The sequence below is a fragment of the Gadus morhua genome, chromosome 18 (assembly GCF_902167405.1).
Source record: "Gadus morhua chromosome 18, gadMor3.0, whole genome shotgun sequence".
Classification (NCBI taxonomy): domain Eukaryota; kingdom Metazoa; phylum Chordata; class Actinopteri; order Gadiformes; family Gadidae; genus Gadus; species Gadus morhua.
Window position 1 is genome coordinate 12,491,967 of NC_044065.1, and position 26,065 is coordinate 12,518,031.

Genomic DNA, 26,065 nt, shown 5'->3' on the forward strand with positions numbered 1-26,065 from the left:
AGCTTGAGTTTAGGCCTATAGGTGGGTGGAAACCGGTTGACTTATCAATAACACTTAATTTAGTTTGTATTTACGTTCCCAAAACTTTATTACAATGTCATTTTTGCATATTTTATGAATAATTAAAATGAGGAAATATAGGAATATGTCTACTTTGTTCATTGAGAAGGATGGGTCGAGCGAGTTAACAAACTTTCAGGGTAACCTCAATAAACTTATAGACGAAGTCGATTTTTCCATGAGTTCAATCAATGTCCGTTATTAATCGAGTAATGACCTACCATGTGCCCGGCCTCGACCCAGTCAGCGGGTGGGATAGATGTAAATAGACTAGCGCATGCGCATTAGTTTTGCCCAAGTCCTTGTACACAGAGCTTGTATATAATGGCAGAGGGCTGTGATTGGCTGAGCCGGTCAGTCCTACGGAGTGGGCAGAGCGCTCTCCAACTCGTCTACAGTAATCCGAGGGGATTGCGTTCGTATGTTAACTCGCCAAACGATAGGTGTAAAATGGTTAAATCGAATGAACAACGGCACGATTTTTGTTAAAAAAAAAGGATAATTTGCAAAAGGGGAATCACTCCACGGCGTCCTCTACTTATTTTACAGTAGTGGCGGAGTACAGAAGGAAGTTAGAATAACTCGAGCGAACAAAAGCAGACGTTGACGGAGGAGTTCGCTTTCGCCGAGTTCAGAGGACGGGACGTGATGGCTCGGAGGAGGAATTAAGGTCGCGTGGTTTATATTCTCCGGGTTTGGACCGAGCGAGGTGGCTCAGGAGCCCGTTAGCTGACCAGTTACGGGTGAGTTAAACAAAACAGATCGGATCCGCTGAAACCATGGCTGAAACCTCTAGAAGGAGTTGTATTCACCTGATTTTGTTTGCATGTCAGGGTTTAAATCCAATTTTTTTAAATATTGGAGGCTAGTAAATCCTTTGTCGGCTAACGGTTGGCCTTTTACTGGCCATTAACTAATTGGTTCCAGAGAGCGTAACTAATTTGTTGTTGTGTTGAGTCATTCGTATGTTGCCCTATTTGTATAATAGATATTTTTTACTATCACATTTTGCATACAAGTGTATAATCTATCGTGTTTAATTACATTTCTGGTGAAAAGACTACTTCTACTCAAATGATGTACCTCTGCCTTAAAATGAACGGAACGATATGACACGTCAAAGCGACGCTGGCAGATTGTTCAGACAGCCTTCATGTTCGGGTGTTATTTATTTTTGTATTCCTAACCAATCAGATGATCGCTGTTCGACCGTCACCCACTTTTATTTGACACCATGAACGTACCCCAGCTCACCTCACCGATTGTGTTACTACTGTAGGCCTAATAGTTGTATTCGTGTCCCTCTCCCCAGTACCACCACCTGTACTTCATCTATCTCTCCACCATTATCCTCTGTCACTCCACGGACTGATCTTTTGACCTTTCAAATGCAACACAGCTTCTTTTTGACATGGTCATTGTCACTTTGTGTGTGTGTGTGTGTGTGTGTGTGTGTGTGTGTGTGTGTGTGTGTGTGTGTGTGTGTGTGTGTGTGTGTGTTGCATTCAACCTGGGCTCCATTTTCAGTGTTCATCTGCTGATACATTGCAAAGCAATACAAATGACCCCTACACACACACACACACACACACACACACACACACACACACACACACACACACACACACACACACACACACACACACACACACACACACACACACACACACACACACACACACAGTTTGCAAACATAATGTATATACATCACACACTGAGCCTAAACCTCCTGCCAATCTATGTAATCCTGTCTGACCACTTCCTACTCCCATGTTATAACGTATATTAATAATTTAACTGTTACTGATGAGTTAACCTCTTAACCTATTAGTCATGGTAACCTAAATGGGAGTATGTGTTATGCATCAATGAACTGACTAACGATGCAGTAAAGACATGTAGTGACGTAGAGGTTACAGTGAAGGAGAGATGTTGGACTTATTTGTTCCTTGGTCACCAGGTTGTCATGACACTCTGGTGTGTGTCTTTTAGTCTCCTCTGTGCATGCCATAATATACCCTATTGTAGATCTCGTCTTCCTTCTTCTTATTTTCTTACTTTGGTTCCTTTCTGGACATTTGCTTGAGTCCAAGTGATGCTGAAGACCGACTCTGCCTAGGGCTTGTTCTCTTTGGTGAAATGTCAATTTTATGTACAAATATATAAAATAAATACTTTTTTCCTACCCTGCTCTAAGCCAGGTCAGTGAAGAACTTGACAAGATGCTTGTTACATCATAACTCCTTCGCCTGCTTCCCTGAGTCCATCTCTGGTCTTTACCATCTACTGAGCAAACGTTGCACATATATAGCCTGACATTCTGACAGACCCATATGCTCTGCCCCCTCATGGTAATATTCAGCTCAGAGTGGTCAGATCGACCATCAGGAGAATGTCTGTTTGTCAGCTTTGACATACTATTGACCTATGCTGTTGACTTTGCCCTCAGGCAGGATAGACCACACTGACACAAGCACAAACCCAGACACTCTATCCTTGACTCGGGGCCAGATGAGACATTCCGGTTGTCTCCCACCCCATCTCCCTTCAGACGACGAGGCGGCCTCAACGTGGCGGTTGACTCAATCGATAGGCCTGCTGGTTAATGTTTCCCAATGCAAGGCGGACATTCTTCTGTTATCAGGGTGATGTCAGCCTCTGGTGTAGTTGTTTGTGGAGAGTCTCCGCCTCGGTGACAACGCGGTGGATCTGTTGTCATAGAGATGAGGTATACTTTGTTCTCCCGCACACGGCTCGGCGACTCATCGATCTCGTCTGTTTGTTTGAATAGAGGGATGTGAATGAATGAATGGAAGAACAGGTTTGAGGTGAATCGTTTGCAGATATGAAGTGGAGCTGGCTGATAAGGGTTGAAAGTATGCAGTTTTTTGCACTCCTGGTGCAAGGTAGTAAAATATTGATATTCTAGGTTCGGTCCCCAAACTCCACCATCATCATTTAGTATATGAAGGGTCCCGTGTTCATTTAAAGGGCCTGTGAAGATCTTTTAGTCTGTGATCAAGGGCTTTAAAAAAGCAGTTGACGTGACTGAACACGGCTCTATGAACGGTTCAGAACTCTGCCTCTCCCGTCTCTTCAGATGTCGTGGCTTGTAAGGCGGGGCGTGCCGCCCTTGCCCCCCGTGGGGGTCACTGTGGCCCCCACAGGACCCAACATCTCCTGGTTCCCAGAGTCTCCCCTTCTGAGCCCGGACCAGCCCACCTTCCTCATGACCACAGCGGCCCAGGCCATCTCCGGCTTCTTCGTCTGGACCGCCCTAATCATCACCTGCCACCAGGTACGGGTCCAATCGTTATATGCATTACATCACCCTCACTGCACATCATATTTGAATTACTCTCACCCATCAGATTTAAGGTTGGCCGCCTCCTGCCAGACCCAGCTCTAGGAAGCAGGCTACCCAGAATAGTGGGCAATCCTGTGCTGAAAGGCCTAGCACAAAAAAATATTATCTTCATTGGCTGCAAATGGACCTTTTTCCTAAACTTTAGGGAAAAGTTATTATTATTATTATTTTTACTAAAACCCTTAAAAAACCTCAAAGGCTGATAGATGAGCTGAATTCAGTGGGAAGTGGGCGTTTCCCTTTCTCTCGCTTCATATTTGTTTCAATCGTGTTGCTGGAGGCTAGGATCTGTAACCACAACACGGTGTAGATTGGCCACTATAGATATACTCTTATGATCATACACTAAAATCCCCTTCTATAAACGTCATCTACTTGCGCTCATTTTTAGAATATAGATTTTGAATATCTCCGTATTGAAGCAGCAAAGCCCCTCGGCCTTGTGTAAGCCCCTTGCAGCTTTCGGTTCATGACCTAGGCTCTCTGCCATGTCCCCCATAAGCTCTGCTATCCCATAGTAGTACTGCTGGATACACTATGATATTGGAATAGGTCAATACGTTATTAAATTGTCAGAATATTAGTAATTCAAGAAATCAATGTTGTGTCATGGTCTTACCGTTACAAAACAAAAGGTTCAATGTTTGCTCTGAGGAGGTAGCTAGCTGCATCTAGGGGTGAAGGGAACTATGGAGAAATAAAGAATTCTGCCAGGAAAAACCTAACTCATTTGTGTGCACAGAAGAATGTGGGTGTCATTGTGTTTTTTTCCAAAATTGGGAAGAGGACAGGCAATCTAATGCCAAATGTGGAACACAAATGCACTAGTAAAACGTTGTGCACACAGATGTGCACGCCTGATCAAACAAGGAGTGCGCCGCGGCGTCACTTGGCAACGCCTAGCAGGTGTTTGCGTGTACGGACTGGAAGCGACGCAGGAAAGTGCTGAGATGTTTCCATAATGAGAGGGAATCTGACAATCTGTGAGTCATGCGTGGCTCACGCATGCTGTTCTGTCAACCGGCAACTTTAAGCTCCGAAACTGAGGTCAATAAAATGGCCTCATCACACAAATTGACAAATCTTCATTTGGACAGGATCAGCTGTTTTTCTGCCTTTTTGTAATATCAGAGTATTGCCTTTATAGCCGTGGCCTGAAAAAATTGCAGTCTGCAACATGAGCTCTGTTTCGTTATTAGACAGACCTATCCCTGAGTTTTATTGATTTATATTTTTCCATGGACACAAAGTCGGAAACAAACGTCCCTCGCTACACCCCCCTTTCATGATGTGTCCCATTCTTAACTTTCCAGCACTTTCATCATTTCTCTTCAGGGATGAGGATCCTGGGAACATTTAGAATTGTTCCCTATTGTAATGAATCATATTTGGGATAACCTTGACTAATGTGCCTGTAATCGTCCACCACCGGTCCCTCTCGCTCTCTCCAGATCTACATGCACCTGCGCTTCTACCGCGCACCAATGAGCAACGGCACATCGTGCGCATCCTCTTCATCGTCCCCATCTACGCCTTCGACTCCTGGCTCAGCCTCCTCTTCTTCACCAACGACCAGTACTACGTGTACTTTGACACTGTGCGGGACTGCTATGAGGGTAGGCCCGGGCATGTGTGTGTGTTGGCTCATACACACTTGTGCATGAATGGGTGGATGTTAGGCAATATTGTAAGGACTTTGAGTGGCCACTGGTTAGAAAAGAGCTGTAGAAATGCAGCCCATTTAGGTATTTTCCCCTGCTCACCTTCTTGATTTAACATTGTTTTTGTTTTCTGGATCTTTCATTTTATTTTCCATCTAATATCTGCAGTAGTTTCAATTAGTTTCCCCTTTTCTGACTATTCGATATTCCTGTATAACCCCACCGACAAAATTTCAAGCACTAAACTGTGAGGTTATTTAATCAGTTATAATTGCAACCATAGTTAAGTTTGTCACCGCTCAGCAGTTTTTAGTGGAAAGGGGTCGAAATCGTGTTTTGAGGGCCTCAGAACAAAGTTCACCTAGACTAGATCGAGGGCAATTATTGCTGATGTTTCTAATTTGGTGTTTTATCTTGGAGACTGATAGCCGATATCTCTTCTCGGTCATCCACCTCCTCTCTTCACATACAAGGCTCCACATTTTCAGCAGTTTCACTGAGTCACAGGGATCTGACATCACTGACTTCATGTTATCTCTCCATCTCTCCCCTCTCATTCTTTCCTCCTCTCCCCTCTATTCTCTCTACTTAGGCCACATTTATACATAGCAGGGTATTTATAGAAACAAATATTTCCCCCCCTCCGTTTCAAAAATAACATTGTGCACACAACTTTTTTGAACATTGTTCAAAAAAGTTGTTGTTTACATCAAACCTCATAAATACGCTGTCGAGGCGCCATTATAACTATGCCAAACCTATGGGCGGCAGTGTAGGGAGTAGGATAAAGCCATGCAAGCCAATCAGAATCCTCAGAATCAAGCCAAACAAACTGTAAACAGGGCGCTCACATGACGTTAAGCATTTCCTGGCGCATAATGTGATGCTTCAGAACCTAAAACCCAGTTTCTCGCCGTTGAAACGACAACACATAACCGGCGTTTTCAGAAATCTCCACTTTGGCCGGAGTTTTTAGAAATGATAGTTTTCTGTGATAAAAACGACGTTTTCGTGTAAATGAGAGGCCAAACCGCCTGGAAACATCTGCGTTTTCCCTTTGTGTAAACAGGGCCTTATTCTCCTTTCTCTTCTCTCTCCTTTCTCCTCTCCCCTCTTCTTTCCCCTCTTTTCTTCTTTTCTCTTCCTCTTCTCCTCTCCTCCCCTGCCTCTTCTCTCCTTCTCGTCTTCTCCTCCCTCCTCCCTCTTTATCTCCCATCCCTTCTTCCCTCCTCTCTCCTCGACCCTCCCATTATCGTGATTTTTGTGCCGGGAATGCTTGTTGCACAGCAACCGTATCGTGGTCCTGGTTCCACCCCCGTGCTCAAATCACCGGCCATGCTGGCCGACATAATGGGCTCTCCACCAAACCGTGTGACAAGAGTGTACATCCAGCCAAACGTTATCGCTATGGCAACGCCCCAGAGGGGACGAGTGAGCTCTTGGCTGTGGTAAACAGCCAGGAAAAACACACACCACACACACACACACACACACACACACACACACACACACACACACACACACACACACACACACACACACACACACACACACACACACACACACACACACACACACACACACACACAGAGAGACAGAGACACACACACAGAGACAGATTTTGAGGCAGCAATACTCTTTCTTGCCAGTTAACCTCTCGTGTGTTTTGTTGTGGTAAAGAATTTCAACTGGCATGAATTCCAGTCTTGGGTTCTTTGTGAAGGAGCTCGAAAGGCTGAGGGACGTAATGAAAGACGCCCAGATAGGGCATTGGGAGGAAGGGTGGATGGGTGGATGGGTAGGCTGGGGTGGTGTTGTGAAGGAGATAAGACTGCAACGGGCGGAGTCGGGCCGGTTGTTATGGCGGCAGCTAGCTTGAGACGTGCTTTGGCACAGGGGAACTGACACAGCGCCCCCTCCCTACCCAAGACACACACACAAGCACCGCACAGATAGGAGGCCTGAAACAACGGGCATAAGTGTGTGTACTGTCAGCTTGAAGTCGAAACAGAGTTGCTAAAGTATGATGTCTACTTCACTAGCTCATATGGGAAAGCATTAGAACACACATGCACGCACACACGCACACGCATATACTGACACAGTGCAAAGTGACACTACAGTGCTCCCAGCTGCTTCAGCGAGCTAGGGCTGACATTCAGCGCTCCGCACAGCCCCTAGGAAGCCGCTTGCCTTCTCTGCCAGCAGCAACAGCTGTCTGGCTGTCAGTTTGACTCATGTCGGCCATCTTTAAATATGTGTTCCAGGTAGATTGTTGGGGGTCAACTGATCCTGTAAAGTAAGAGTGGATATTTAGAATTTCATGATCAATAGAAAATTTTATATACTAATAATATTTGAGAGTGAGTGAAAACCATTTTGTTTCTGCTGCTTTTACTTAAATAAGTTTCATTGTATTCAGTGGGAGACTTAAGAGGGTAAGTTTTAAGAAGGAACTGGTCTTTTTTGATTCTTAAATTGTTATTGCTTAAATATACAGAAAAATTATATTTGGACACATTTCTCAGATTAGTTTTTGTGATTCCTTTCGGCATTCTTTCCCACCAATAGTGACGTGAACCCTTCTTCTTGTGTTTTCTCCACAGCGTTTGTGATTTACAACTTCCTGAGTCTGTGCTACGAGTACCTGGGAGGAGAGAGCGCCATCATGGCCGAGATCAGAGGGAAACCAATCGAGTAAGTCCTACCATAAGATGACGCTATATGAAAGCAAAGTCAGGCCCTTTATTTAAAAAGCAGTTTTGGTCATAGTTGTTGACATTTCCTGTAATCAATAAATCCAAAAAGAAACGTAAGGTATCTGTGGCCGCCGCAGGCCTGTCACAGGCCTATCCATTCATTTAATCAAAGTTCACTAATGGGTGGAATTCCGTAAAGGGTTAATCAGCCTTCACACTTACACTTGTACGACCACACAGACGTGACCTATGACCTCTCGGGAGGTCAGCCCCCTCCCTTGATGAAGACGTTCAGTTTTGCTTTTAGGGGGCAGTGACGACCCTCACTCAGGCCTCCATACAGCAGATTGGGACTCAGTCCCTGCACGGCCGTTAACTCCCTGCGTTGTGTCCCGTGGCGAGCAGGTCCAGCTGCGTGTACGGGACGTGCTGCCTGCGGGGGCGCTCCTACTCCATCGGCTTCCTGCGCTTCTGCAAGCAGGCCACGCTGCAGTTCTGCGTGGTGAAGCCCCTCATGGCCACCGTCACCGTGGTGCTGCAGGCCTACGGGAAGTACAAGGACGGAGACTTCAAGTGAGAGAGGACGGGGTCGCATGCACACCAGGGCACGCATACCATCGTAGATTAAAGACATCTGATCGGAACATGATAGACGTCCGAATATCTGACGCCTTCACGTTTAGAGATCAACGAAGTAAACATTGTCAGGTTCATCGTTTACGTATACCACTAATCGATAAAGAGATAACCTAATATAACAAATATGTGATTACTCTATAGACGCTGTCAGTCTATAGCTGATGTCCTAATCAAGTACTTATAACTCATAACCCATCATTTACTCTGTCTTTTATATTATTTACTCTTTCCCTTGCTGTCCATCTGTCTTTGTCTCTCTCGCTCTCTCTCTCGCTCTCTCTCTGTGCCTCTCGACCCCTAGTGTTGCCGGCGGCTACCTGTACGTGAGCATCGTGTACAACGTCTCTGTCAGCCTGTCGCTGTACGCCCTCTTCCTCTTCTTCTTCGCCACCCGCCAGCTGCTCAGCCCCTACAGCCCCGTGCTCAAGTTCCTCATGGTCAAGTCCGTCATCTTCCTCTCCTTCTGGCAAGGTGAGGGGGACACACTCAGTCACTCACCCACTCACTCACTCACTCTCAAACACACTCACACTCTTGAGTTTGTTTGTACAAAGGACAATTGCCTTGATTGATGTACGACTTGATTGATTTGTATTTTCATCAATGGAATATTAACATGAGGCGTATCCTCAAATTGTAAGGTTTAAAAGGGACAAAATGTGCCCTTGGAGGTTTTAGCACTTGTTGTGGTCTTGTGATTCTCTACTCAGCACTTGTGTTGAGTTTAGAACACACGTTGTTGTGGTCTTGTGACCCTCTTATACTTGCAGGTTTCCTGAAGCTACTTCCACTCTGTTCCGTTTATTCTTTAGAATAATCCACGTATACAATAGAATGTATACATGGATTCATCTGAATGACGTATAAGCAGATAGAGAGCTAGATAGATAGATAGGAGATAGATAGATAGATAGATTGGAAGGTTCCCTCAGGAAATTGCACCTCCAGCACCTGCAAACACCATGTTTACAAATAGAATGAGTTAAAAACAAGTATAAATGCAAAAGTACAAAATGCAAAATGCAAAAAAAGACATATGCAGGGAAATAATATAAAAGAAGAATACTATACAAGCCATTTCCATGTCTGGTTAACCAAGATATGGTTCTTCTGCCCAGGCTTGCTGCTGGCCATCCTGGAGAAGTGCGGGGCCATCCCCCGCATCAACTCTGACGCGGTGACGGTCGGTGAGGGCACGGTCGCCGCGGGCTACCAGAACTTCATCATCTGCGTGGAGATGTTCTTCGCAGGCACTGGCACTGCGCCATGCCTTCACCTACACGGTGTACATGGACAAGGGGCTGGATGCCCAAGGTGAGGGGAGCGGGGGAGGTACACACCGAGGGCTGACGCCAGGGGGCCTGAAACAACAGAGGGTGGGGCCTCGGGCTGCAGACTTTAAAGGGGACCTATTATACCACCCGGTGTGAGTGTGATAAGGCGTAATAAGCCGTTTTGGAAAATCGGCCTCTTCTGACATCACGACTGGGTGTGTCCACTCGGATGTGTGCTGGACAGTTCAGTCTACCAGCCTACCCTGTGGACTGTAGCAAACGTTGCTCATCTGTCAAACATAGAGGTGGACACGCCCACATGTGATGTCAGAAGAGGCCGATTTTCATAACGGCTTGTAATGGTTAATCACACTCACAGCTGATGGAATAATATTCACCCTTTAAAATGCCTGATTGAAGCGTTTTTTATAAATAGATAGATGAATAGCTAAAACAACAAGATGTGACACGTAGTGATAATAAGAAATAGGTAAAATAATTGGTATAAATGTTGTATTGTGCAATATCACTATGTGGTATTGTATTCTTAAACATTAGAACATTTAAATGTTTGTCGTCCGTCATCTTGGCCCTTTTTCTCGTGCTACAAAACTATGAATACATAAATGCATTAAAAAATTTCCTCCCATGTCTTTTCTGATCACATTTTCTTTGCTGAATTCTACATCCGCTCTTTCTCTATGTATCACTCTCTTTTCTTGTCTCTGCGCTGCGTTATAAAGGACCTCTTCCTTCGTACGGACAGTTTGGTAGGTTGAAGAACTGCTCTCTATTTTGTCCTTTTACGTTGACCTTTGAACATCTTTTCTTTGTTCATTATCATGTCTATTTTATAACACATTTGTATCACTTTGGCTATCATTTTAGTACCAAGATTTCTCTATCTTTATCGTCCGTCCGTCCCCGCACACTTTTCATAATCCATACCGTCGCTCATCCTCCGTTCTCCCTCTTCCTCTGCCTCCGTTTGTCCCTCACGTCACTGCTCTGTCATTATCATACCATCTCTCTGACTCACCCGTGTCCTCCCCCCCCCCCCCCCCCCCCCCCACGCAGGCCGCTCTGCCCCCATGAAGAGCATCTCCAGCAGCCTGAAGGAGACCATGAACCCGGGCGACATGGTCCAGGACGCCATCCACAACTTCTCCCCGGCCTACCAGCAGTACACACAGCAGTCCACGCTGGAGCAAGGGGCCCCGCCCGCCGTCCAGCGCGGCCACGGCACCGCGGGCGCCCGCGGCGACTCGGAGAAGACCCTGCTACTCAGCTCCGACGACGAGTTCTAGGGTGAATCCACGGTAACCACGTTCCAGTGCTCCCGCCCCTTCTCCTCCTCCGTCACCAGCAGCAGCACAGCCTGAACTTGATTCAACGGCTTTTATTTATGAATGGAGAGACGAGTTGTGGGAGGCGGGCTTATTTCCCCCGTGCTTCGTTTGGTTTGATGATATGCACCTGTTCATCGGGGAGGATAGTTGTGCTTCCGTTTAGTTTGAAAAAAGAGAAGAAGAATTACAGACTTTCACAGGAACGTGTCTGCCAAATCTTTCCTTCGTAAGAACTTATGTTCAGAGTTTCAGGATTTTATATCAATTTCACCATTAATTTCAATTTCACAGAGAGAGGGAGAGATGGTAGAACAATAACAGAGGGGTATCCCAGAGGGAGAGAGCCTCGAGGGGGTCAACATGGGAGAGGAACTTGGATGAAAACATCTCTTGGCAAAGTAATGGGTTTCTTTTCATAGTTGACCGTCCTTTTCCATTGGCTGAAAAGCTGCAGCCCTGGCGAAACAGCCTCACATATAATAAAGGGGGCCAGAGAAGACAAAAGAGTGAGTATCGCGAGAATACAGGAGCTGGTGTGAGGGCAGAACTAGGTTAACTAGATGGAGATGGAGGAGTCTTCATCATCAGCCATTTCAATTGCTTGAGCTACCCATAGAAATCGGTACATTTATTTTTTATCGGTAGTATAACATTTAAGTCTTTAAATATACAACATATATTTAAATAGGCCTGGATCCCTTACAACTTGTTGTTTTATTAAAGCTTAAGGGACCCAGTTGGCCTTTTTACTTATACCATGTAGCTGCTTTCTGATGACTTAGCTGACCACCAGAGGGCATCCCACACACAAATACGTATCTATAAAATTCACATTATCGCACTCGACACACTTGAAACCTGTAACACAGTCAACAGAATAGGAATGCAGTGTGTAAGCTGCTTCGTGTTTGTTGACACATATACTGCCCAATTTACGTTGTTGGGATTTTTCCCAAAATGCCAGTTCAGAGACATGGAGTAGATTTGAGCCTTGCCTACTCACTGAATTAAGTGATTCTATATATTTTGGGGGGATTTTCAGTGTTTTCTACAAAACACAGTGATTTAAGTAGGGTGAGACCTGAGAATTAACATTGTATTCAAGGGTTTGTTACAAACGTCACAAATGTTTTGTATCAGAAATATATTTAAAATGTAGATTTATTACAATATGCAACATTTCAGTCATCTCTGCATATGGACGTTTAAAGGGAATGCTTGATGTTCTTGTCCTATTTTTTTCAAGTGCAATCATTCTCTCCATCTCTTCGTCATGTCAAAGATGGACAGACGATTTCTGTTGTAAATGTTTAAGCGCTGTCTTTAAAAGAAAATGGTTTAGTCATGTGTGATATAATATTGTATGCTGTAAAGCGTTTATAAAAAAGAACTTTTTTTTTTGCATATTATTGAAAAGCAGCTCATTTGATGCCCTTTTATTTTACGTTCAAATGTTTAAACAAAACTATCGGAAGAAAGAGAATAAAGATATTTAGTTTTATCTGTAACAGTGTTAAAGTGTTCTTTTTTTACAAATGAATGTATGTTGCAATTATAAAGTTGTTTTTTTATACGCATTCACAGAACCATACAATTTCTGATTACCACTATTTAACAGATGGGAATTTTGACAAGTTACCGAACATTAACGCAGCAATTATCAAAGTCAGAGTCAAATGAACGCTTCCTGTATCAGTCAGTTTTTTTATAGCTCTTATCAATTGATCACATGAGCTTTCAAAGTTCTCTTTTTTTCAATGCTTGTTTCCTCTTAGCCAACAGTGACTCCACAGTACAGCCTTATCTACTAGCTGTGAGCTATTATCTTTGCATTCTCATCTAGTCCGCCTTGCATCAATTAATGAATTATGTTTGTCACAATGGTAGCTTCCACATTTTACAGCCTTACGAGATCTGTGGTTACAGTTAAGAATATTTAGTAAGAAGTAAACGAGAAATAGCTAAACAGCTAGATCCATACTCAAGTCTTGGATGTAGGCTCTTGATATCGATAAATCTCACTACAATCTACAATCACAACGAATCAATTGTATGTACAATATATACAACATTTATTTTAATTATTAATATATAAAATAGACAATGTACTTTAAGTTTTTTTACCATTGAAAAAATACATGTAATAAATACAAAGACCATCTTTTTCGTTTTGCAGTATTACAAAACATCCAGCACAATTTGACAGATCTGAGACAAAATATTACTGAGAATAAATGCTATGCAACATCTGATATCAATATAGCTAAATATACGCCTCTTACATATATATAATAAGGAGTATCTGACAACACACTATAATGTGTTGCAATGCCTGCTTTCCAATGTCATATTGCTAGCCCTATTTGAAAGGCCCAGTCCTCCCCTCCCAGCCTAGCGGAGCTTGGGTAGCAGTTTTTACTGAAAGACAACAGATTAAGGTTTTCTAGTGAATTAAGCACCACCTCCATTACACCTTTCTACATCATGTCATCTCTTCCTCACATTCTCTAACCTTTTTCCTGCCGCCTCAACGCGCTCCACCATCCTCATTTCAACCCTCATTCCATCTTTCCCCTCTTCGCAATCCCGAGACATTTTGTTCACCGTTCAACTTTCCCCATGACCTTGCTGTCATGCCAATTCAGAAAAGACCTTAATTTTTTTTTCTCCATAAATAAACAAAAACAAACTTACACATCATAAATCACCTCAGTACTTAAATAATGGTTTCCCCACAAGACGCCACTATGAAATCAGGACAAACGTGGCAAATATGCGCACACCAAGTAAAAAGTCCACATACAGCAAACATGGCCATTGGCATTTAGCATTTTCTACTCTGCTCATAACAGTTAACATTTTGTAATAAAAAAAAATAACAGTTATAGTAATCATCTTTAGTCAAAGTACAATTATTAGAGGTGAGAATAATCCCAAACTAGTCATACATCGCAAGTACTTTCAAAAAAACAAACATAACATCACAGCACTCATTAGCTTGTCTTTTTTTTATAATATCCATTTTAAATACAAATAAAATATAGATTATAGCTCTGGTAAATGTCTCTCGACATTGTCGTCTTTCGCAGGTAATTACAAAGATTCGAAAAAGAAACAAACCAGAAAAGAAAAATGGTAATTTGGGACCGTTTTTGCTCTGATTCAGCATAACTTTTAGCATGACGCAGTGCTTCATATTTCAATGGCGGCCGTCACTTACTGACCAACATCCGTCCAAGATAATTACGTTTTCGTTTAGTTTAGTTTTAAATACAAAAGCCACAACAGACTAAACATACAATTAAAAGCACAGTAATACCTATGGACAGTGAAAGGGAGTACAATGAATCAGCACTTGGACAATACTAGACTCCATACATATAAACACAGAACGAATTTGTGGTCTGGACCTCTTGAAACAAAAAACAAAAGAAAATATTGGGCAATCCATGAATCAAACCCTCCTTCTCAACGGTTCCTTCACCCATTCCTTCACCACTGAGTATTGCTTGTCCAACCCATACTAGAAGAGACTACTGAGACACACTGACAGCGAGAGAATGGTTGTACAGTGTGTGGGGAAACTGAAGCGCATAGTCTGGTCCGTATTCAGCGAGTCGGTATTCATTCCTGTCTGTATTTGAAAAAAAACAAAAAAAAGACAGACACACTAAAACTGTCTAAAAAAAGTACACAACCCCACCCCACCCCCCTTTTTCAGCCCTGTAGCAACAAAATGACTAGTTGACCCAGACGGATCTGTGGACACACGAGGGAGTGGGGATCGCAGACGGTGACGAGCGAAGAGGAGGAGGCGTTGACCGAGACGTCTGCCCTCTCTCCAGCTGTATTGTTGTTGTTGTTGTTCTACGGGGTGCGTTGGGGGGGGAGCGGTTAGATAAACGAGACAGAGACCACAGCCGTACAGATGGCCGTACACACAGGGACAAACATGAGCGCTGGCGGCACGATCGGCGTTGTCAAGGGATGGGACGCGGGAGCTCAGCTGCGTGGCCTCTGTTTGAGTCCGCCCCGGCCCACGGGTCAAGCCAGGAATGACTGGGAGATGTGTGCGCGTGTGTGTGTGTATGTGTGTGTATGCGTGTGTGTACAAGTGCTGTGTGTGTGTGTGTGTGTGTCGACGGAGCCTGAGATCACTACAACTGAACATGAAGTGCGTTTTTTCGTAAGTGCTTATCATTTGTATCGTCCGTCTCCCTCCTCCTCGCCATGTATCTCTGCACGCGTGTGTGTATGTGTGTGTGTGAGTGTGTGTGAGTGTGAGCGTGAGCTCGGGGTATCCCTCTCCTTGTTCCATTCCAGCTCCTCCTCCCCCTGCTCCTAGGAGCCCCCCTGCTCTCTTTGTGTCTGCGGCTGGGCGGGGCTCTTGACGATGGTGATGACCGAGGCCGTGTTGAGGCGCGGCGCCGTGGCCAGGATGTTGCCCCCGCCGGACTCCAGCCCGCGGGCGAACCGCTGCAGGGCGGCCAGCCGCGCGCCCTAGCCCCTCCAGCTCCCGGCGCATGCCGTCGTTCTCGGCGCCCAGCCGCTCCACCTCCCGCTGGAGCTCCTTCTTCTGCTGCTCCAGGGCCTCGCGCTGGGACACCCGCTTCACGCGGCAGCTGGCGGCGTAGCCCCGGTTCTTCAGGGTGCGCCGGCGCTGCTTCAGCTTCTGCACCTCCTCGCGGGAGAGCCCGCGCAGGTGGAGGTTGAGCTCGCGCACCGACAGCGACATGAGCTCGCTGTCCGAAAGGATGGGCACGTTCTCGCCGCACTCCCTCTTGACCTGTGGGGGGGGGGGGGGGGGAAGTGGAACAAAGAGGAGTGAGGATACGGGGGAGATAAGGGAAGCACTGTGGCGCTCCTTTTTGATGGACACAGGGCTGAGGTCATTAAGGACATCATGGTAAAAAAAAAGCTGTTATTTTCATATTTGTACATAATAATAATAATAATAATATTATTATTATTAATGATAAACTATAATACTAATAAACGTAGTAAATAATAGCACAGAATACAAAAAAGATAGAATTTAATTTGATCCAGGATCTGATTTGGATCGTGCGAAAGTTGCAAATCATGCTAGCTGTGTGCTAGACTGTTGCAGCCTTTAAACAAAGGCGGGTGAGGAAAGACGCTCCGCTATTGATTGGAATGTTAAGCCTTCCCAGTGCGGAGAAGCTGATGTCATCACCTTTTTTCTCTCTTTTTTTTTTCTTCCTTTTCCGTCGTAGAGGAAGTCATGGTTTTTAGATTGTGCTGTTTTAATAACTACTCATTACATATTTTTTCCTTTTGGGCGTAGTTTGGCTTTTGTTCAACTATTTGCCCCGAACCAAAACCACAGTTGAACAGGGGAAACATACGATTAAAACACTGGAGGTGAAAAACTCAAAGTGCCTTCAACATGAGCCGAGCACATGTTGAAATACCAGAGCGCTGGGAGGCCCTCTCTTACCTTCAGGGCTTTGCTATTTCTCTCAGACGTCATGCTTTCACCGTTTCTCCCCCCGTCCAGAATCCCGTCACAGATTCAGACAATCTGCAGAAAAGATAAACTAAATGTTATGACATATAATTACACTCAACAAGCCAGCTCTGTCCCCTACTAACATGACATTAACCAACCTTAAAATATGCCATTCTGTGTGTGTGCATACCGAAAAAGCCCAGATTCGTCATGCTTCGAAAAGAAAAGTTGCATTTCGTTAATATATGTCTTAAACGAAAGGAGAGGGAGGATTTGAAAGCAGACTGCCGTGAGTGTTCACAGTGAACGCGAGGGGAAGTCACGGTGTGCCCAACCCCTTTTGTTGCTCAAGGCAGGTGTTGTTCCCTAAACACTTCCTCTTATCGGCTACAAGAAAAATAACGAACTAAACTATAGCCGTCTCCCCATGGCTACCCTGAAAGCAAGTCATCTTCTATTGATTGTCCCTTTAACACACTGCCCCCGATTGTTCATGTTTAACAATGGGCCTTGTGATTAATACTTATTACTTTGTTACACATTGGGATTGTAATGGTAGAGGCCCTTAACCAATATCCTACAGTGATGCAAATCTTTCTGGAACAAAAAATATAAAATTAATATTTAAACCTACCTAACGCAGATGACCACTACAGCAAAAGCATTGGAAATATATATAAAAACAAAAAACGCAAGGTAGTAAAAGTTAAAATTCCGGTTTTAGGTAAATAATAGACATTTGTGGCACATGTGGTAAAAGCGCCATAGTAAGCGTAAAAGGGAAGTCATCATGTCCCTCCTTACATTGTTTAAATCCCCCCCCCCCCCTCTTTACACAGGCCTAACTGTTTACATCAAATGCTCTGTTACCCAAGTGGAAATTTAATTTCCCAGAAAAAGCATGGCCCTTTTGTCTCCAGCCGCCACAGTCCGACCAGTGGGTTGTAAACCGACGTGCCCGTTTCTAAAGTCAGCGTGATTCAGCAGTATGCACTCTTCCGCGCCACGAGTGTCCTTGATGTCAAACCATGTAGCTTCAAGGAATCGTGTGATCGATTCCCGTGATCGTTAATAACACCCGAAAACACAACAACACGCAGTTTATTTGTTTTCACCATGAACATGGTAGGGGTTTGAGAGCTACGGACTGTGACCTGACAAAACACAACATGCCAAATGATAGTGACAAAAGGCGAAGCCTACAACCGTGGTTGAGGATAACACAACTACATATTAAATACCTTTGTAGTTGTTGGCTAAATTGATAAAATTTAACACGTTTAAAGTCAAATTCCAGACATGAAACAGGACATTTGTTAAAAAAAAACATATCCACCCATGTCCTTATAGGGAGAGGAGCTGGCGAGCTGGGGGTAGCATGCTAAACTGGGCTATAGTAAACAGCAAGTACGCAGGACATCCATTTTAGCAAGCTTTTAAAGAAATCCCAATTAAATATATTTAAATACACAGTAACTCCATATCTCGCCAAACATTCTGTTATTTCATCCGGCGTGTGGTTGTTGAATATTCACCCTCAGTTAAGACCGTAATCGGAGGAAGTAAGCACAATATTTTGACATATTTGCTTAGGCTGGCTAAAAAACATGCTACTAGCACCTTAGCATCAGGGGTTGCTAGCTGGCTAAAGCAGATTAAAGCAAACAGCTGCCTACTCACTTGTCCTTGGTTTAAGATATGCGGTCGAGTAACAGCAGAGACGGTTATGGCTGTCAATGTAGAAGAAATTGATACGTTATCCGAATACAGCTCAGCGATGTATCTGCTCAGTCGAAGCAAGTCTAGCGACAAAATGTCAGTCCGCCTTTTCCCGGAATTACTCTGCTCTTTGAGGTTGGATTCTTTCATTCATAAAAAACACAGCAACAATGACGTAAGGCCTAAGGAATGAAGGCGGACCATTTCCGCCCCCACAGCGTACTCCGAAAAGATGTAAACAAGGAATCCCTACATCTCTAAAGTTTTCCACGACCAGTCCCACTGTTTTTCATTTAGTTCATGCCCCAGATAATGTTTGCCTGCTAATACGACAAGATTGTATTTGATTATGGAGGCCCCTGCTTGGTATACATGTAGAAAGGATTTTTTAACATTTGTGAATGCCATAAAAACATAAAGAAAATCCGTACCATCGTTTTGAAAACAGCTCTGCACTATAAAAAAAAAGTTCACATGTACTATGACACTATTGCATTGCATGGGCTCTACTACACATTGTAGTTGTTGACGAAGCCCTGCTGTTTGGCCGCTTGTACGCTAGGGGGCAACATAGATTTTGAGCTATACTATCATATGACCCATAGACCCGTCTTCTTCCAGCGCACATGCTCATTCGCCGGGTGACCTCAGACCGTCGTAAGAGCAAGCGCTCAAATCTGTCATTTCGCATTGTGGTGGTTAAATCATTGAACACTAACTATATCGACAACTGTTGCATCCTTTTCGCGACTTGCGACGCTGTCCGCATTGCTGATTGAGGTATCTAGAGAATACGTGATAACACTTAGTAATGCCTTCTATTGAAGAGCTCACCCCCGGTACTGGGCCTGTCGCAACTCGGCCCCCTGACGATGAAATTGAGGACGATGAAGATGAAGAGGTATGTAGTTATGCACCTTTAAGCTACAACGGCTTCTTGAGTCACACCACAACGACTGCATTTTTTTGGTCGAATTGAGACTGATGTCTCCGTCTGGCCTGGTACTGTCCTCTTAATCCGTAATGTATTGCTGTCCCATCTGTTTCCCTCTTTGACAGTTCGATGAAACACTAATGGAGAGGCTATGGGGTTTAACAGAAATGTTCCCAGATACTGTGCGCAACGTTGCTGATGCGTCTGCACACTGCTCCGTCTCTTTGGTCAAAAAACTGTACAGGTATGTCCTTTCAGACAGTTTGACCCGATTGTGCACTTCCGTGATGTAGCACAACTCCACTGTATGCTTGTATGGAGAATAATTAATCCACATAAATATGATATAATTGGGTTTATTTAATTTTATCATACTGAATTATGTGTGTTTACAGTTTCTCTCGCTCTGCCCTCTGGGTGGGCACTACCTCGTTCATGATCTTGGTACTTCCTGTGGTGTTTGAGACGGAGAGACTGCAGCTAGAGCAGCAACAGCTACAACAACAGAGACAGGTTGGTCTGCATATATAAATACATGAAATCAAAAGTTCACCAAGAACTTTAATAACCATCGTTTTGGATCCAGAGTTTTAGGAAGCAGGAAGGGCCAGTTATCCCAATGATTAAGAGCCACGGCAATATTGTGATGCGTATTTAGCACCACCATATTGTTAATGATAATGAGCGATGTTGCATATGAAATGTGCCACCCACTAGCATTTTACAATGGGTGACTGGGATGCCAAACCCTTGCTTGGCCGTGGACATTAAAGGAACCACTGCTCAAACCGAGCTTTATCATCCAGACACACCGTAGCGTTATTCTATAGGTGTCCCTGAAGCCATCCCTCTCTCAGACACCAACATCAAATTCAAGCTGCAAAGAACGAGCTCCACACATTTGCACATCAACACTAACCTTGGCACTATACTAAAATTGGCCTTTCAAACATTCACTGTAAGTCGGACCTCCTCCAGGTAATACAAGGTGGGGCTTTTTGTCTGAACGCAAATGCCCGAATCCGCTCCTCCGGAGTTTACCAGGCCAGGCCCCTAGTGTAATATCCGGAGGATCGGACAGCAGGAGAATTCACAACGAGTGAGGGGATGTGTTGATGACGTTTCTATCATGCGAGTCACGCAAAACCAGGAGCAGCCGGGAGTGTAGTGGCCGGGTTCTTTCCTCTTCTTGCCTGTATTTTGTTCAACTTTCAACTTTGTTGATTAGTGGATACTTCTAAATAATTGCGGATTTATATCAATCCAAAAATAATCGGCATTAAAGAGTTGGTAGCCTCACCGCCATCTTCGATGTTTGGTAATCGAAACAGCGACTTGTGTTTCACATTTCCACAATGTCTTGCTTTTTAAAAAATGTATGACTATATGCTCTGTAAGGTGACCTTGGGTGTCTTGAAAGGCGCCTCTAAATTAAATGTATTATTATTATTATTATTATTTTTGAAAGGACAACTCCGGACCGAATATCCAGAGTTTATCAGTAGTTCATGGGTGAAAGGCCTATACGTTTCTGAAAAGCTAAACATTATTTTGGACGCCGCTGTCGACTGCCGCTGGCCCAGATAGTGCTCTACATATCTACACACAACACGTGTGCCTCCTTCAGGCATGACATTGAAAAGGCCCTTTGACATCACGAAAGGTTTCCATGTCTGCATTCCCAGCAGAGTGGAACGTTCACATAGTGTTTTGGGGAGACTGGCAAAAACATAGTTTTACCATGGTTTTCTCTCTGGTTCTTATTGACATTCTGACTGTCCCTGAATGCTTCTTGTCTTCCAGATCTTGTTAGGGCCGAACACCGGGATGTCTGGCGGCATGCCCAGCATGATGCCCCCCGCCCCAGGCAAGATGTGACGAAAACAAGGGTCCCACACAAGCCCCCGAGCTGCTCCCAGCCGTCCAGAGGGGCAGCTCCAAGGAGACACTGACCAGAAAGGGAGAGAATCTAGGAAAATGTCTAAAGAGCAAAGGCTGCACTCTCAGAACATGACAAAAAGTGCATTCCAGCATCATGAATTAGCCGGTTGAATGGTACTCAACGAGAAGGAAGCGGGCCTGATTGCCATGTCCTGAGGGTCGCAGTTAAATACGTCCCCCTTTGCCCCCCCCCCCCCCCTCACAAGGTTCTGTTTACTCTAGTATCTTGCGTAGACTGATTTCCTGGAACAATGTCTCTGTTTTCATTTTATATATATATATTTACAACTCTTGAAATAGTGTTCCCACGGGACCTGGCGGTAATGGTGGATAATTGCAACAGATGGGGTTTAAAAATAATGTTTAGGGATTACCAAATGTGTGTTTCAGTCTGAGACATCCAAAGTTGTCTGAATCGTTATTCTTGCCATTGAACAACGCCTACATGTAAACTTGTGAGAGATGGTCAGCGGAGACCTAACCTCCCGAACCAGATTCTGAGTGCTATAAATTACACTTCTGCCTGTTTCATGTCTTATCTCATGAGTTTGTGACATTTTACTGTATCTTTATAATTGGCTGTAGTCAAGAATGATTTGTTTTTGTCTCTGTCCTGCATCTAATAGATACCTGGGAAAGATACTTCTGGTGTCCATATTAATTGATTGGGTATTTTAATAAGCGAAGGCAAAGTTATACAATTTCATAGAAGTTGCCTCTCCTGGGAATATAAAAAATATTGATTTGAAATATTTTAGGTAGCTGTTGCTAGACCCATCCATTTAAATAATGTTTTTTTTATTAATTTGTTATTTCAACACTGGCATATCATTTATTTTCGCAGACCAAACTCAAAGGGTGTAAAAACGGCTCATAATAAAACCACTTTTGAACCGTCCTAAATGGTTGACTGATGCATTTAAGACTGGTTTAGTGTTTTTTTGATTTGTTGTACAGAAGAAAACGAAGCAATTGGATGCAATCAAACCTTGGGTAAATAAAAGATGCATGACTCGATGAATATAATATTCTATTTTATTATGACGTATTTAGTCATCTGTTGATCCAAACCGCCTGATTTGAAAGCACGTGATCACATAATTCCCGCCACACGAGTGGAAATTAACAAACAGACCTTGATAGTTTGCGGGGAGAGAACTAAACATTTTATACAGCCTATATTTTTAACATAGTTATTTTATGATTAATAATTACTACTTGTTCTTGATGCATTATTTGTGGATGACATACATTCTTAAGCAAAGGGCTTGACGGTATAGGAGAATTTCTCTATTTTATGCTACTAAGTAAATTTGGTAAGCTAACACTTGCAATTGAACAATAGCTTAATAACTAACATATTTAACTATAAGCCTACAACTAAGTCGGTATGAAGACCGGAGAGGATCAAGTTGTAGAAGAGGTTGCCTCTTTCGACGATGATGAGGTAATTCTTACCCAATACCGAAATCCATCAAACTCATTAGGCTTTTAATGTATTAATGTAAAGTTTGAATACACAAAATTACGTATGTCTACATTCAATTCCTATATTCCTAATTATTACAAGGAGTCCTTTTTTCAAGACATAGACCTTCTGCAGAAACATGGAATTGTGAGTATAATAGCACATTAAATCAAAAATAAAATCTATCCAGACACACAACCACATCTCAACAAGTTGCGCCCTCCTTATGTTATGCACAGAACATGGCCGACATTAAGAAGATGAAGGCCGTGGGTATTTGTACGGTGAAGGGCATCCAGATGACCACTCGTAGAGCTCTCTGTAACATCAAAGGGCTGTCAGAGGCCAAGGTGGAAAAAATCAAAGAGGCTGCTGGTAAAATGCTGGTGAGAGAAACTATTATTATTTCACGCAGATAAATCCAGTTTTTTCGTTGGTGCTGTGATATGTATTCCCTAGTCTTTGTTTTACATCATAGACAACTGGTTTCCAGACTGCGTTTGAGTACAGCACCAAGAGGAAGCAAGTGTTCCACATCACCACTGGGAGCCAGGAGTTTGAGTTAAGATTTGAATACTTTTTGTTTTTTTTGTTGACCAGTTTTCTAATGTAGCAGAAATGTAGCAGTTCTGTCTCTGTTATGAATATAACTAAATAACTAAATGTCGACGATATTGTGTCCTATCTTTGCAGTAAACTTCTGGGTGGAGGTATAGAGAGCATGGCCATCACAGAAGCTTTTGGGGGTGAGGACACAACGTGACACAACATACACTTTCAGCAACAAAACTATGTCAAGATTGTCAGCCAAGTCAAGTTTGAAATGCAGCAAATTCATTTTGTTTGCAGAATTCCGTACAGGGAAAACCCAGCTTTCCCACACTCTTTGCGGTGAGTGAACAACTTATCTCTGTATTCATGTGATGAATGAAACAACATCAGATACGACTAATACTTCTTATACACTTTATCTGTGTAGTGCCTTTAATCTTTCAGAGCATTTCAGGACCTTTTGAATAATATATCCAAATATTATTTTAGGACGAAGCAACCCATGAAACGACAATATATTAAAAAAGACTATTTTCTTGCGGCCTAGTGACGTCTCAGCTGCCTGGGGAGGACGGCTACATGGGTGGGAAGGTCATCTTCATTGACACAGAAAACACTTTGTATCCTTCACATGGAAAGTTTCACTTGCATAACCATCTTTCTTCTGGTACCAAGTTAACACATTATAGCCTTTGCAGTTGTGGAGATATACTCTATTTACTTTATCTTCAGAAAAAAGCCCCTTGAATGAAGCGGTTGCAAAGATTCAAAAATTTTCAGAAAATCCAGCATTGTGACAACACTAATCCTTACCCTGGATCATCCTTTGTCTCATCCAAAAATTGCTCTACACAATAATTGTCACTTGTGTTATTTATTTATTATTTCAGGTTTATTTGAATAGGGACAGATACAGAAACATGGATAAACTTGAAATAGTCATCTGATGTTTGCATCATAGTGTTTCTATCCAAAGCTGTCTCTCTGCTGTATCCCCATTCATTCTTGACCTGCTTCCACCCTTGACCCGACTCCAGTCGCCCGGATAGACTGAAGGATATTGCTGACCGATTTAATGTGGACCATGATGCCGTCCTGGACAATGTGCTTTATGCTCGTGCCTATACCAGTAAGAAAACCTTTAGCAATTGCATGGCAATGCATGTTAATACTGGATTTAATGTAATACACGTATAAGCTGTATGTAGTATTGTGCCCCAAAGAGGGGCAATATTACAGAAAGATGTGCAATTACTTGCAGTGTCTAGACATGATGCCAAGGTGTTTACATGTGTGTTTATTTGTAAAGTGAAATAAACTTAACGGTTGGAGATAAGAGCAGCCTCTGCAGTGCATAGTGATAGCCTAAGAACGCTCTCCTACTTTGCCCCTAGGTGAACACCAGATGGAGCTGTTGGACTTTGTTGCAGCCAAATTCCACGAGGAAGGGGGAGTCTTCAAACTGTTGGTACATGAGAGGAAACTATCCAAATAAATGATTCAATATTATATATTTATATCTAATTTATTGTATAAATGTTCATTTATATCTTTACATTTGCATCATTATCTCATGCAATGGGGTTTCAAGTTTTAAATGCATTATTATTTTATGGTTGTTCACTGTGAGCAAAGAGTCTCTGGTTCCTTTGTGTCTCTTCAGATCATTGACTCCATCATGGCTCTGTTCAGGGTGGACTTCTCCGGACGTGGAGAGCTGGCCGAGCGACAGCAGAAGCTGGCCCAGATGCTCTCCAGACTGCAAAAGATCTCTGAAGGTCTCACACAATGGAAATCATGACCACAGAATTCAGTGTTTACTTGCAATGATTTATCTTGATTCATTAATTGAACTGCCTATGTCTGCCATCCTTTGTTTATGTTATTTCTCTTTTTACTTAACTGATTACCTGACACAGCAAAGCAAACGTAAAATAGATGACATTGTTAGGAACTGTACTGTTTAACAGAAAACATGATGACAAATCATCTCTTTATAATCATAAATAAATGACAAAATAAGCAATGTAAAAGATATATATATATATATATATATATATATATATTAGATTATTATTGTTAGACATCTTATTCATTTTATTATTACATTATTATTCTGTCATAATGATTGAAGGCATATTGATGACACAACAGTTTATGTGTGAGGCCATTGAAGACCCATATTAAGGACAAACTCTGTTTGTATTGTAGCTCACTGGCTGATCTTGATTCCCTCCAGAGTACAATGTTGCAGTGTTCGTGACCAATCAAATGACAGCTGATCCAGGTGCATCAATGTCGTAAGTACTGCTTCAGTATGTCACAGTAAAAAAATAGATTATTCTACTTTGCCTCCTTTATGCCATTTGAAGCTGTTATTCATTTTATTTTCTCTCCATTCAGGTTTCAGGCTGATCCCAAGAAACCTATTGGAGGACATATCCTTGCCCATGCCTCCACCACTCGGATAAGCCTGAGGAAAGGAAGGGGGGAATTGAGAATTGCCAAGATATTTGACAGGTGATTGACAAGCCAAGAGCCGGATTCAGTCAATCCAACAGTAATTTGAATGGTAATTCCTGCTTCTCTAGTACATAAACTGTCTGATTACATTCTTTGTTTGTCTTATTTCTTGTAGTCCCGACATGCCTGAGAATGAGGCTACTTTTGCCATCACCCCTGGAGGAGTTAGTGATGCCAAAGAGTGAAAGTGTTGGCATGACTCAACGGATACTGAATACAATGACAGTGCTGTTTTAAATATTTAGGGAATTATTATATTGTTTTTGACTGTTGTATTTGGATGTTGGGTGAAAATATAGAAAGGTATATTTATGATGTTTGCTGTATGATATAAAGAAGGATATATAAAAAATCTGAAAAAAGATACAGAAGAATTTGTATTGTGTTAGGAGATCATGGAAGAGCC

General features: G+C 43.1%; 4 protein-coding genes across 5 annotated transcripts; 3 read left to right on the forward strand and 1 right to left on the reverse strand.

The window, feature by feature from the left end:
- Positions 1-413: 413 nt before the first annotated feature.
- Positions 414-14,699, forward strand: tmem184ba (transmembrane protein 184ba). Its single transcript, XM_030340640.1, is given in 10 exon segments — positions 414-803; positions 3,161-3,358; positions 4,879-4,909; positions 4,912-5,043; positions 7,695-7,785; positions 8,193-8,360; positions 8,728-8,897; positions 9,545-9,675; positions 9,677-9,740; positions 10,778-14,699. Coding segments are annotated over 9 exon segments (1,215 nt in total). The 5' UTR covers positions 414-803; the 3' UTR covers positions 11,008-14,699.
- Positions 14,700-15,148: 449 nt separating this feature from the next.
- On the reverse strand, positions 15,149-18,553 carry LOC115531400 (transcription factor MafK). Its single transcript, XM_075074168.1, is given in 4 exon segments — positions 15,149-15,549; positions 15,551-15,835; positions 16,511-16,594; positions 18,203-18,553. Coding segments are annotated over 3 exon segments (477 nt in total). The 5' UTR covers positions 16,544-16,594; positions 18,203-18,553; the 3' UTR covers positions 15,149-15,390.
- Positions 18,554-18,845: 292 nt separating this feature from the next.
- Positions 18,846-22,139, forward strand: tomm22 (translocase of outer mitochondrial membrane 22 homolog (yeast)). Its single transcript, XM_030340646.1, has 4 exons — positions 18,846-19,142; positions 19,301-19,419; positions 19,571-19,688; positions 20,979-22,139. The coding sequence occupies exons 1-4, from the start codon at positions 19,053-19,055 to the stop codon at positions 21,051-21,053; spliced, it is 402 nt and encodes a 133-aa protein (XP_030196506.1). The 5' UTR covers positions 18,846-19,052; the 3' UTR covers positions 21,054-22,139.
- Positions 22,140-22,259: 120 nt separating this feature from the next.
- On the forward strand, positions 22,260-26,023 carry dmc1 (DNA meiotic recombinase 1). Of its 2 annotated transcripts, none has more exons than XM_030340642.1 (13): positions 22,260-22,563; positions 22,687-22,731; positions 22,824-22,970; positions 23,063-23,145; positions 23,278-23,330; positions 23,434-23,475; positions 23,684-23,756; positions 24,174-24,265; positions 24,531-24,604; positions 24,800-24,914; positions 25,376-25,436; positions 25,540-25,656; positions 25,775-26,023. In XM_030340642.1, exons 1-13 carry the CDS (start codon positions 22,507-22,509, stop codon positions 25,842-25,844), a joined length of 1,029 nt encoding a protein of 342 aa, XP_030196502.1. In that variant the 5' UTR covers positions 22,260-22,506; the 3' UTR covers positions 25,845-26,023. The 2 variants fall into 2 exon arrangements, with proteins under 2 accessions (XP_030196502.1, XP_030196503.1); XM_030340643.1 differs by having other exon boundaries at positions 23,078-23,145.
- The last annotated feature ends 42 nt before the right edge of the window (positions 26,024-26,065 follow it).